The following is a 12,726-nucleotide window of genomic DNA, read 5'->3' on the forward strand; positions in this document are numbered from 1 at the left end:
TATATAAGAGTATTAATTTATTCAAAGAAGTGGAGAAATAATAATTATCTACTTATCTCTCTCTCTCTCTTTCTGTCTCTCTCTCCCTCTTTCTCTATTTCTTGATATCGTTCCTTCTCGTGGAAGGGATTTACTCGTTTACCTCTTCTCTCTTTCTCTTTATTTTGTTTTCTTTTTATTTCTCTCTCTTCGTAACGAGATTCATACAATGTTTGCGCGCTCTGATGACGGAGACTTGGTTTTAATAAAGAAGCTGGTGTAGTTGATAAAACCAATAGAGCTTTCAGTCGATAACGAGTCTTTGAGTAACGTTCATCGACCAAAAATATTTGTATTCGAAATTTATTTTTCTTAAATTTTGTTTTTTAGTTTTTTAAGTTTTGTTCGAACAAAGAGAAGAAGGGATAAACTAAAAACAAGAAGAAGAAGAAGAACAAGACGAAGAAGAAGGAGGAGAAAAATTCATTTTTTTCCATTCGTTCGTAATTCTAAAGAAAAAATTTCTATTTCATCGATTTACTGTGACAAAGTGATTCTTGAACGAGAAGAAACCATTTTCGATACGTAAGAAGAAGAAGAAGAAGAAGAAGAAAAAGAAGAAAAAAGAGAGAAATTTTTATTACTACGATGACGGATATCGATATTAAATGAGAAGTGTCAGATAGTATTAATACGTGATTATCAAAGTTCGAGTTTGAATATGGACTAAAATTAGAAATAATTATGATGTATTTTTTTTTTTAATTCAAAAAATAATTTTTTCTTCTTTCGATGAACGAAACTCTCTATTATTGACATATGCATATTCGTTTTTATGGATTCGTTGTAATCTTCCTTGAATTTTCAAATTTTTAATGATCGTGACGCAAATGTCAACTATAAAAATAAAGATATCTATATCGGTCGATTGATGAGAAGAAAAAAAAGAAGAAATTAATATTATATATTTTTTTGTCAGTAAATTCCAATAAATTGTTTCATTCGATTGCAAAAGATAACGATAAAGTAGAGACAATTTTTTTTTGGTAAGATACAATTAAAATTGCATGTGACTAGAGATGATAAATCAGTGAGATTAAATAAAATCTAATCGTTCTCTCTCTCTTTCTCTCTTTCTATCTTATGTTCTCTATCTATCTCTTATTCTATTTTATGATACACACGTGTAAAACGTGATCGTTCATCTCATTTTATCGATATAGCTACTGAAAATCTTACAAATCTTACAATTAAAGTTTGCAATTAAAGTTTGGAAAACGATTAAAGTTTGGAAAACGAAGAGGATATTTGACATATCATGAACGGAAATGGTTTATCGATGGATATTAAGGTATTTTTTAGACAGTTATTTTATTATATATCATTATAATTTCAAATAATCGATATTAATTAATATTCGATTGATTATATCTATGTCGATATGATTCGAATAATATGCCCGTGCGTAATATATTTGTGTAAAAACAATTTGTCTTATCGTTCTTTTTTCTTCTTTGTTTTTTTTTGTGCGTGTCATTTATTATCATAAATATTTTTTAATAATCAGCGAAGTCACGTTTTCATATATTTTACATGTCGCAGTAAATATATATCTTTCTTCGAAAACTATATCTACTGCTAATGAAGGAATGAGAAATAGGTTGGATAATAAGTTCTTTTGTTTATATTTTTTTAAATATTTGTTCAGATGGAATGGAGAAACGATGAAGAAATGAAGAAATGCGAAAGAAGAGGTGTGATTTATCAGGTAAGATGAAATATCGACCAAATTTAATAAAAACAATGCATCCAATCTCTCCAATTAATTCTCCTTCATAATAAAAAACTGCATAAACTCCATAAACTCCATAAACATAAATCGATTTTTAATCGCACAAGTATTTGATCGAATTTTTGTTTACAATAAGATAATATATACATACATATATAAATATATATATCGAATTTGTGATCACATATATAAACATTCTCGAGTATAACTTCTATTAACATTTTTATCTTTCCTAAAATACAGTTTCTCTATATTTAATTTCATCGTTAAAGATAAGAATAAAATTAACATTATTTTTTCGTACGATCCATAAATTATTTTATAAACCGAGTCGTAAAACGATTATTCTTTTTTCTTGTAAATACAACGACTACATTCATAATTTTTTTATCTTTCGCAATTTCTTTTTTCTTCTGTTGTAAAATTGCGAAAACTAAAGAAAGAGAAAATTTTTCGAATTTTTATTAAACGTACAAATTTGATGTTATTTATTTATTCTTTTTTATTTATTTTTTCTCTTCTTTTATTTTTTCTTGTCAGAATATTTATATCTACAAGTTTAATTAATTATATTCTATGTTATCTTATTTCTATAATTTCGGTTAGAGTTATGACTAATAATTGCAAAACATACGAGATACGTTCACTTTTGTTACGAGACATAGCACAGTAAGCATGTAGTTTCATTTATATAACTCTTTCCATCGAATCCCGTGTTTATAGTAACTTTCAATATGTAAATCCTTCATTGAAATTTCAAGGAGTAACGTAATTATCGATGTCTATCAGTCGGATTTATTCATATTAATTCTTAACAAGAATTAAAACATTTAATGCGATTTGTTAAGATTCAGATAATTTATAATTGAGAAAATGACATCTGTTTTTTTTTATTCGAGTTTATTTTACTAGTTAATTTTGATTAAATACTTTGATTTTGTATAAATCGATCTATTTCTAATCTTCTCTAATAAGTATATATATTCCATAATTTTTTGTTAATAAAATTTACATAAAAATTCAGATTATACTTTTTAAATATATTTTTAATCTTTTAAATGTTATAAAAAAGAAATTTTAAAAACGCAGTATTCAGCGTGTTAAAAATAATTTAATTACGTTCATTAATTTTGTATTATTTTTTTTTGTCTCTCTCCCACTTTCTCTCTCTTAGAGAATTTCTTCGTTATAAATATAAGCTGGAAAACATAGAAAAATGTTATAATTAGTTATTCTAATCGCATTAATATCTAGCTTTGCTTATTGATAATTCGATACGTGAGTTACGTCTATGTAGTTATGTAAATCGTCATAATTTTTTTTTATAGATTACTATAATTCTTTTTTTTTCGGATGATAATGATTCTTGACGCAAACAATATTAATTATTATCATTTCTTTTTTTTTTCTTTTTTTCCAGATATTAATGAGTTTTAGTGCAAATATTGCTGTACTTGGACCAGCTATGGGATTTGGTTACAGTGCAGTAGTACTTGGGCCACTGATGTCTTCGTCCAGTGACGTGAAGATAGATTTTAATCAAGCGAACTGGATCGGTTGGTTCTCACATTTGACATTTAATTTTAAAAGAAGAAGCTTACGGATGAATACTTCTTAAGTGTCTTTAAAGAGAAACTTAAGATCATTTTTGCTTTTTACTTTCTTTTTTAGTCTTTTTTTCTTTTTTATTTATTTTACAGCTACCGCATCTGCTTTGGGTACACCGGTCGGTTGCGTTCTATCGAGTTTTTTTATGAGACACGGCAGAAAGTTAACTTTATTTATCGTTTCGATAGTCTCTTTCATCGGTTGGATAATAATCTACATGTCTAACACCTACGAACAGATATTGATAGGTAGAGTAATCTCTGGGATCGGTACAGGCCTAGCTTCTGTTTCAACGACTGTTTATTCTGGTGAAATTGCTAACGTCAAATGGCGAGGTGTTATGATAACTTGGACTGGAATCTTCATTGCTTTGGGCATTTTGATCGTTTATGTTTTTGGCTATATATTAAAGGTATTTGTAAAAAGTAGGAAAGTCTAATTAATCGATATATTTAAACTAATATCTAACTACATTTATTTATTTATTTATTTATATATATATAATATACATTAGGTATATTAAAAAGTTTTCTATTAATTTTATATATCTTTTTCTTGTTAAACCTAATATACATATATATAATTATATAAATACAGATATTTAGCAATCAAATATTTTTAGGATGATTGGCGATTAATAGCTCTGATGTGTGCTCTTTTTCCTATTATATCGATTGCACTAATCCTGTTAATACTACCAGAGTCTCCTATATGGTTACGAGAACGTGGCCGTTTGGATGAAGCATTGGAGATATTAAAAAAATTTCGTGGTATATCAAAGGATGATCCAGTAACCATGGATATTCTTTTAGAACTGAAACCAAGGAATCAACAAGGAAATAATAATAAGAACGTATTGAAACACGTATTTAAGAGGAACGCTCTTATACCGTTTATAATAATGTTGATGTACTTTTTATTCCAACAATTTTCCGGGATATTCGTGACGATCTATTACGCGATAGATATAGTTCGAAGTGCTGGTGTTACTTTAGATCCTTATATAGGAGCAGTTTTTATAGGAGGAACACGATTGCTCGGTAGTTTCTTGATCACAATATTTTCTTCAAAATATGGCCGAAGAATTCCTTCGATCATTTCTGGAAGTGGTATGACCTTCTTCATGGCATCACTCTCGATTTATCTGTTCATCATCGATAAAGGATATGTTATAAATGATAACGGTATCGTACCAGCTATCTGCATTTTAATGTATATCTTTTTAAGCACCTTAGGATTTTTATCGATTCCTTTCGCTATGATCGGTGAGATTTATCCTAGCAAAGTGAAAGATCTACTTTCTGGACTTACTACTTGCATCACTTACATATTCAGTTCGATAACGGTGAAAATTTATCCGGATATGTTGTCATATATGGGGAAACATGGTGTTTTCTTTTTTTATGCGATCGTCTCCCTAGCTGGGACAATTTTTGTTCTATTATTTTTACCAGAGACCAAAGGGAAATCTTTGAACGAGATCGAGGATATGTTCGGAAAGAAAAAAAGTGAAAATATTTCGAAAATAAATGATACAGTCGTAATACTCTCCAACGATATCGAAAATATATCGTTAAAAAATGGAAACACAAATAAGATTTAGATCTCAATCGGAGGAATTTATGAAGAGAGTCTCATTTTTCATATCCTAATCCAAGTTTTCTGTCATACATATATTCCTGGCTGATTAGATGGAAGCTTTTAATTTAATTTAATTTTCTTTCTAATGATTCGCCTCTTGTGTTCAACCGACAACGTCGAAGTATTATAAAAGAAACCTTTCTAATTGTCAAAAAAGAAAATATTAATATGTAATTGATTGAGACATTATATTAAGTAAATAATAATCTATTGCTTAGATGATAAGATAGTAAATATGTGTGTGTATATATATATATACATATAGACATAAGAAATCAAGTATTTTTAACTTAGCGAAACATTTTTATAACTTGTAGAGCTAATTTTTTGCAATTGATTTGATATCATAGTTAATTAATCGTCAATCAAAGAAGAAAATATTTACGAAGGAAGTTGTTTGAACAAACTCACGTTATATAGATAGGCACACCTTAGACGGAACGACAAATACGGTATAAGTTTCTGATAAAGAAGACGAATGTACTTTAAAGATAAGATCTTTTTTTGTAATTATCTAAACCTTTGATAAAATTGTTTGCTTACGTTTCAAGAATATTTATACGATTGTATAGAGTGCGAGATAAAGGTTTTCTATATTTTTTTTCCGTCTTTTTTATAAAAAATTCGTAGCCGGCGAGACTACTTTCTGAAAGACGCGTATGATTTTCAAACGTCTATAGTTGACGATCACATTATATGCGAGTACTGCTCTTTAAATGGATAAAATAATGTAGAACCACGTTCGCGGATCTCAACTTAAGATTTTGAAATGATTTATTACTACGTTACCGGCATTAGGCTAAAGATATTAAAACGACGTAGGACTAACAATAAATTACCTGCTTCGAATGTGTTTTAATATAATTTTAATTAATTAATACTAACTAACATTAATAATAGTAATGTGAAATGATGAAAGAATGAGGAATGTCACATATCTTTGTTCTCTATTTTATTATTAAAATCTTAAATAATAAATTAACAAAAGGTCGTAACAATCACGATAATTAAATAACAAACACAAAATAATGTACAATTTAATGTGTTGAAACGCGTTGAAGATTGTGGAAGGTGGGAGATGTGGGCATGGGGGTGAAGGGTGAGAATGGAAGATGGAAAAAAGGGAGGGTAGAAGGATGTCTGTGTGCGTGTGTGTGTGCGTGGCGGAAAGGTGACGACGATACTCGCGAGTACTAATAATAATGATGATAATAGCAGATCAAGCGATAATAACGATAACATTGAGAAACGTTAACATTAATTAAAAGAGTAATAATAATCGTAATCGATAATATGCCGTTCGCGTGCGAGAACTAGGAATAAATTATCTCTTACAAGGTGCTATTTCAAAATCGACGAGAGCCCCTTTTTCGAAAAGGAGAAACGAACGTCAAGACTTTGTTGCACCCCGCGTCATGAAGTTTGATCGACGATTTATGAAAAAAATGGCGAGGTACTGTGTGATATACATTACGGTTACGTACTTACAAACGCGTTCTCTTTTCATCGATCTTGAATTTATAATTTCGCGATAAATGGAAAGATAATTAATCTTTTCTCATTTCTTTTTTTTTCTTTGTTTTCTTTGTTTTTTTTTTGTTTCCTTTGTTTCTTTCTTCTTCTTCTTCTTTTTTCGAGATCATCGATAGCGAAATAATCGGTTATGTATTTTATAATAATAGTCGAACGATCGAAAGATATACGAACTTGTAGATCTTCACTAATTAATTTGATAAGAGTTTGTATACAGAGCTGAGCCTGTTACTTTTCTTTTTTGTATTTTCTTCGAAACTTTTCCGGGTCAAATTTTTTCTTTTCAAATTGTAAAACTTTAGAGATTAGTAATTTTTTGATCAATACATTCAAGAACTTTTGGCTCACTCTGTATTTCTTTGAATATTATCCATTAAAGAGAAATAGATAAACGAGTTCGTCGTCGAGCGTTATCGACAATTCTAATTTCATTAAAATTTGTCTTTCTTCATTGATCTTTCTTTTAATTGAAATTGATAGAAAGGATAAGAGAAACGTTCTTTGCGATAGTAAAGTCAAAATTGAAACTATCGGACGTTTTGTCTTGCGAAATGTTATCGAAGGATAAATTCGTACCTACATACGTGACGATTTCTTTAAACAAAATTAGCTAAGCCAGGATCTCATTGTCAGGATTGGCTAGCGATTTGGCACGAACTTGACGAGCACGAAACGAGTCTCCTTGTAAGAGTAAGATCGTTCCATCCCGAGCATCTCGATCTTTTAACAATGAAATTATTTTTCTTCAATAATACTATAGATACGTTGAAATGTGATATTTTTTAAAGGACAAGTAATAAAAAAAAAGAAAAAAAGAGAAAGAAAGATGAAAAAAAAACGGAAACAAAAAGAAAAAAGAAAAGAAAGAAGCACACTTTGAATAAGCGATCACGATTATTTTCAATCCTCGTATCAACTTGACGAGACTCGTTTCTAAATTATCGTTGTAATGATCGTGTCAATGATGGCTCGATCAAATTTGCTATCTTAACGATCTAATAATGTCAGTAAAGCTCTCTCGATACCGAAGATCGAATATCTTCATTGTTGATATAATATGGTCCGATCGAAGTGAAAATTCTTCGGTTTGTTGTTCTTTTGTTGTTGACTTTTTTTTTCTTTCTTTTGGATCTGTAGTAGTCTTAGTAAAACTTCGTCGATAGGAAGATTCTTCTCTCGATTGTTAAAGGAATTTCATTAGATCCTCCTTTCGATATCTTACGTCAGAGGAGAATCTTCTTTGGCAACTCTCTCTCTCTCTCTCTCTCTCTCTCTCTCTCTCTCTCTGTCTTTCACTTTCGAATTATTTTTTATTCTTCCTTTACGAGAGAGATTGTAAAGCTCGTTTCTATCGAGGACTAATTAAGATAAAGGATTCTGATGAAAGTCTAGATAGAATATTACGTTTTCGTGTTAGATTTCTACCGTCTTTCAACAAATCGAAAATGAAAGGTCTTTTCTGGCAGTGCCAAAGTACCGATCGGTACTTTATAACTTTCCTTATCTACTGGCAATATCGTAAAGTTTTTCAATAACGTAGCAATCGTCGCAAAGCTTATATACTGAACCATCTTATAACCCATGCACGATCTTCGTCCACCTCCGAATGGCAAAAAGTGTTCCGGTTTGTGAAGTCTTCCGTCACGAAGGAACCTTTCCGGCATGAATTCTTTCGGTGAGATCCAAAGCTCTTCGGACATATTTAATTCGTAATTGTTTAAGAAAATGAACGTGTCCTTTTCGATTCTATAACCTTGAGAAAAAAAGGAAAAAAAAAGAAAACAAAAACGATGTAATATAAAAAATCATTTAATATAAATATAGAAACATTCACGATTGGAAATGAAAATTTACCTGCTATGGAACTCTCCTGATTGGCCACGTGAGGTACGATCGGACTGGCGATCAATCTGATAGCTTCCAAGATGATAGCTTCGGTGTAAGGCATCAAACATCTGTTTCCCAAGCCAACAAATTTCTCCTCTATGCCAACCGAATCGATCTCTCTTTGTGCCATTTGTTGAATGTGTTGTCGAGTCGCCAAAAATCCTAAAATTTTCACGAGAAGATTGCCAACAGCCGAATGACCGCCTATTATATCTTCCAATGCAAACATAGCCACGTCCCAAGTCATAGTTGGTTCGGTATCGGTCTTTACGTGATTTATCAGACAATCGACGTAATCTTCTTCGGGTATGAGAGACGTCCATTTGTCCAATCGTTCTCCAATAATATCTTCGTCGACGAAATGACGAATTTCGTGACTCCAATTAGCCATTCTAGTCATATTTCGTTGATGAAGTGGCATTAAGAAAGGCATGAAATCAGCAGCGTAACCTTGATTAACCTCGAAGAATACTTTGTCGAAATTTTCTACCATCCTGCGAAACGGTTTGTACTCGAACGTGAAACTCTTAGAGCAGAAATATTTCACGAAGACGCTAGCACAGGTGTGAAGAACGAGCGGTTTGGCATGAACGCTTGCTCCCGAGAACGAAGTTAGATGATCCATCATGATTTCCAACTCGGCACCTATTATATCGTTCAACTGGTTGTAACGCATCGTAAAGGAACGCGGGAACGTGTGAGCTCTCAGCATCTCTCGACGAGTCTTTTGTAACTCGGACCAGTTGCAAAAGGCAAGAGCTGTAAATAAATAAATAAAAAAAAAAGAAAATAAATAATCGAAAGAAAAGATATAAAAATAAATAAAGATTTTAGGGGGAAAGTCGTTCCTTCAATTTGGATATTTCCCAAGCTTCACGATTCTTTATTTACGAGAGCGTCATCGGAGAAGGAATCGACACTTGACATTAAACTTGACCTTACTCCAGAATCGCGTCGATCGGCCGTTTGCGAAATTTCGCCAGTAGAAAGGAAAAATGTGCGTACACGCAAGTGTTCCTCCCTCTCCCTTCCTCCCTCTCTCTCTTTTTCTTTCTTTCGTCCTCCTTTTCGAACGGCGAATCGATCGCGGAGTACGCGGAAATGCAAGGTCGACGCTAAAATAACAGCTAAGCCTTACGATTGAGCCTACTCGGCAGAAAGTAATGGTTTTACAATCGGTTAACCGAACGATATGCCAAGCGTGTATTATCGTTCGAAATCGAACTAATTGCAACTGAGAGAAAGAGAAAGAGAAAGAGAAAGAGAAAGAGAAAAGAAAGAGAAGAGAAAGAGAAGGGAAGAGAAGAGACGAGATCGGACGAAATGAGATGAGAACAGGAAGTGTGACCCGGTTTCCTGCAGATAAGCTTCCTCGTCCCTGTTAATCGAGTTTTCAATAATCCTTTTTAAAATCATCTTTTCGTATATTCTCGTAAAATTAAAAAATTAAGGTCGACGAGAGAGAATCTTCCCGTTGGATATCGAGGAACGAAACATCATCAGCCTTGATCCTGTTTACAAGCGGGGAACTCGTTACGAGGCTGGAACGCGTGAAAGTGGTAGCGTGACCTCTAACAGGCAGTGGTACTTGCACTTGGTACCGCTTCGACGGTCGACCTTAGCACGAGTTTCGTCGCGCGTTCGTTCGGGGAGGATCGTCAACGCTTACACACTCGACACGAGTTTTACTCCTCGCTGATAGGTAACTCGCGAGAACGCAAACTCGTATGCGTGGCCCGACCGGATCGCTCACGTGTCGCGTACTATAGTAGCAAGGTCGTTAGCATGAGGAACGAGTTTTTGGCCGTTCCAAAAGGAAGGTGTTGATGGATTCGATTTTCACGGATTTTCGTCATTTCTTCTCTTTCTTCTTTTTTTTTTCAATCCATTCGAATTATTTTTGTAAGAAAAGTATGTTTCTTCTCTTTCTTTTTTTTTGCAATTATGACTCGAATTTATTACTGCAACAAACGAACGTTGTTTTGCGTTATCAGCAACTTTACTCTTTTTTCTTTTTTCTTTCTTTCTCATATCACGTCATCGCTCGATCGACGTATCTGTCATTGACGCGTGTTTTCGTGAAAGCGAATTTTTCATCTTCTTCCTTTTTTTTTTTTTTTTTCTTATAACTTTCTTTACGACGAGATGAGAATTTATCTTTTATTTTTAATGTGGATGTATCACGCACGTGTGGGAAAATTGTTCTTCAATAATTTCGCGAGAAAACTGATCCGAAAGAGAGAGAGAGAGGGTGGGAGGAAGGTAGGGAGAGAGAGAGAGAGAGAGAGAGAGAGAGAAAGTGTAAGTAGAAAGAGAGAAAAAAAACTCACAATTCTCCTTGTTCCCACAGAAGAGTAGATGATACCGAACAAAGTTTGGCCTGGAGTCAAAATGCGGTCCCTTGGTGAAGAGTACTTCTTTAATATTTTCGAGTCCATTGACGACGACGCAAGGTACCGATCCCATCTTAAGTTTGATCACTTGGCTGTCGTAGACCTTGACGAGATCGGCGAAGGCTTTGTAAGGCACATCGTAACGTCCAAGTATATGAAGGGATCCCAAAATTGGCCAAGGTTTTGGACCAGGTGGTTCTGGTAGAAACGATCCCTCCGAGTAAAGAATTTTCTCGCGTTTCCTAGCCTTTTCCGATCGAAGATGATCGATCAGGATAAGAATGAGAGCTAGCACGGTGACAGCGATAAGTAAGGAAGTCGTCAGGCTGAGCGACAGCATGTCTTCGATTTTCTCACGCACGATATTTCACTTGGCAAGAAGATGCAAATGGTAAAAGAATAAGAATAAGAAGAAATAGAAGTATAAGAAGACTAAGAAGAGTAAGAATAAGAATAAGAATAAGAAGAAGAAGAAGAAGGAGGAAAGGAAACGCGTTAGTTCGCCGGCTCGGCGTATCGCGTGTGGCGCGGGTACACTCGTGGACACGTTTCGCTCGGGTTGCGGAGATCTTAGCTTCTGGCAGACCGGCTACTTTTCTCGTCCTCGGTGATCGTAGCAAGTAGTTAAAGAGAGCGAAGAAAGGATCGGCGCGTTTGTTGTGGTTGCCGTCTAAGGCCGTGTGTTGTCCTGCCGGAGTCCGTCTGTGAACGGTCTGCCGATCTGACTCGGTCTGTGGGGATCTTAGTGCCCGGCTATCTTATATAGCGGCGTAATGTAGTCAGCACATTTGCGTCGCCTGTGCCTCAACCCCATACATATGGATTGGTGTGAGAGACGACGCGAGTGAGGCAGGGGAGGTGGACGGTCTTTCTCGTACACTGCACACGGGATCGCCTGTCTGTTCGCGTACTCGTTTGCTCCCCCGATCGATCGATGGATCGTTGGATCGATCGTTGGATCAAACGTTGGGTCGATCGGTCCTTAAAAGCGAGGACCGATTTTGAGAAAACACCGAAGCGACGCCGATCGACGCCGTGGATTTGATGAATAAGACCGATTACCGAGGGTAAAGGGAAGAAGATTCTCCACCACCCTCTCCTGATCAAAACAAAGACGAAGACGGAGACGACGAAGAGAAACGGAACGAGGAGGAGGACGAGGAGGAGGACGAAGAGGAGGAGGAGGAGGAGGAGGAGGAGGAGGTGGAAAAGAAGGAGGAACGAGTCAAGATCGAGCAGTCGTTTGAGTGGGGAGGGCCCCGTAGGGCCCATCCAAGGGACGCTTCTTGCCCTTGACTTCTCTCCTTAAGGTGCCATCGGCTTTTCTGGCAAGGTGGCTCTCGCAGCTGCGACAGTCCATCTCCCCCACCATCACAACCATCACCACCACCATCACCACCACCACCACCACCACCACCACCATCATCACCGTCACCATCGTCACCACCGCCACCCTCCTTCACCTCCCAACGTGCCTCTCTACGTTAATCTTGCTCGCGCGCGTGGAAAAACGGTGACAGGCGAGAGAGACAAAATGAAAGAGAAGGAGAGAGAGAGAAGAGTCAGCGTCTCTTTTCGGTTCTCTCTTTCCTCCTCATCGTGGACCCTTCTTCGGAGGTTGGACCCTCCGGAGAATCTCGCGCGGCAAGAAAGCCGTTTTCGGTGCACCTGTAAGACGCCTTGACGATCTTGATGCGGGGTGGAAGGCCGAAGGAAAAGGAGGATGCTTTTTCTTCGAAAGTCTCTTCTCTCCTCTTATTCTTATTATCTTTCTGCGGATCGTCTACGTTATTTTTATCCTAATACGCGATATTAGTTATCGATGTTAATTTTCTAATATATTCGATGCACACGACTATCCATATCGACCTACTTTCTACGAATTTGAATCTT

At 35.1% G+C, this 12,726-nt stretch overlaps 2 protein-coding genes across 3 annotated transcripts; one reads left to right on the top strand and one right to left on the bottom strand.

Moving 5' to 3' along the window:
• Positions 1-209: 209 nt before the first annotated feature.
• On the top strand, positions 210-5,620 carry LOC127062713 (facilitated trehalose transporter Tret1-2 homolog). 2 transcript variants are annotated; one of them, XM_050991397.1, is made up of 6 exons: positions 210-564; positions 1,203-1,330; positions 1,688-1,747; positions 3,192-3,327; positions 3,472-3,791; positions 4,002-5,620. In XM_050991397.1, exons 2-6 carry the CDS (start codon positions 1,298-1,300, stop codon positions 4,980-4,982), a joined length of 1,530 nt encoding a protein of 509 aa, XP_050847354.1. In that variant the 5' UTR covers positions 210-564; positions 1,203-1,297; the 3' UTR covers positions 4,983-5,620. The 2 variants fall into 2 exon arrangements, with proteins under 2 accessions (XP_050847354.1, XP_050847346.1); XM_050991389.1 differs by having other exon boundaries at positions 210-1,330.
• Positions 5,621-6,929: 1,309 nt separating this feature from the next.
• On the bottom strand, positions 6,930-12,063 carry LOC127062721 (cytochrome P450 307a1-like). The gene is made up of 3 exons (XM_050991409.1): positions 10,771-12,063; positions 8,408-9,199; positions 6,930-8,306 (listed from the first exon to the last, which is right to left on the bottom strand). Exons 1-3 carry the CDS (start codon positions 11,171-11,173, stop codon positions 7,975-7,977), a joined length of 1,527 nt encoding a protein of 508 aa, XP_050847366.1. The 5' UTR covers positions 11,174-12,063; the 3' UTR covers positions 6,930-7,974.
• Between the last annotated feature and the right edge of the window lie 663 nt (positions 12,064-12,726).

The sequence above is a fragment of the Vespula vulgaris genome, chromosome 1, assembly GCF_905475345.1.
Source record: "Vespula vulgaris chromosome 1, iyVesVulg1.1, whole genome shotgun sequence".
NCBI lineage: Eukaryota > Metazoa > Arthropoda > Insecta > Hymenoptera > Vespidae > Vespula > Vespula vulgaris.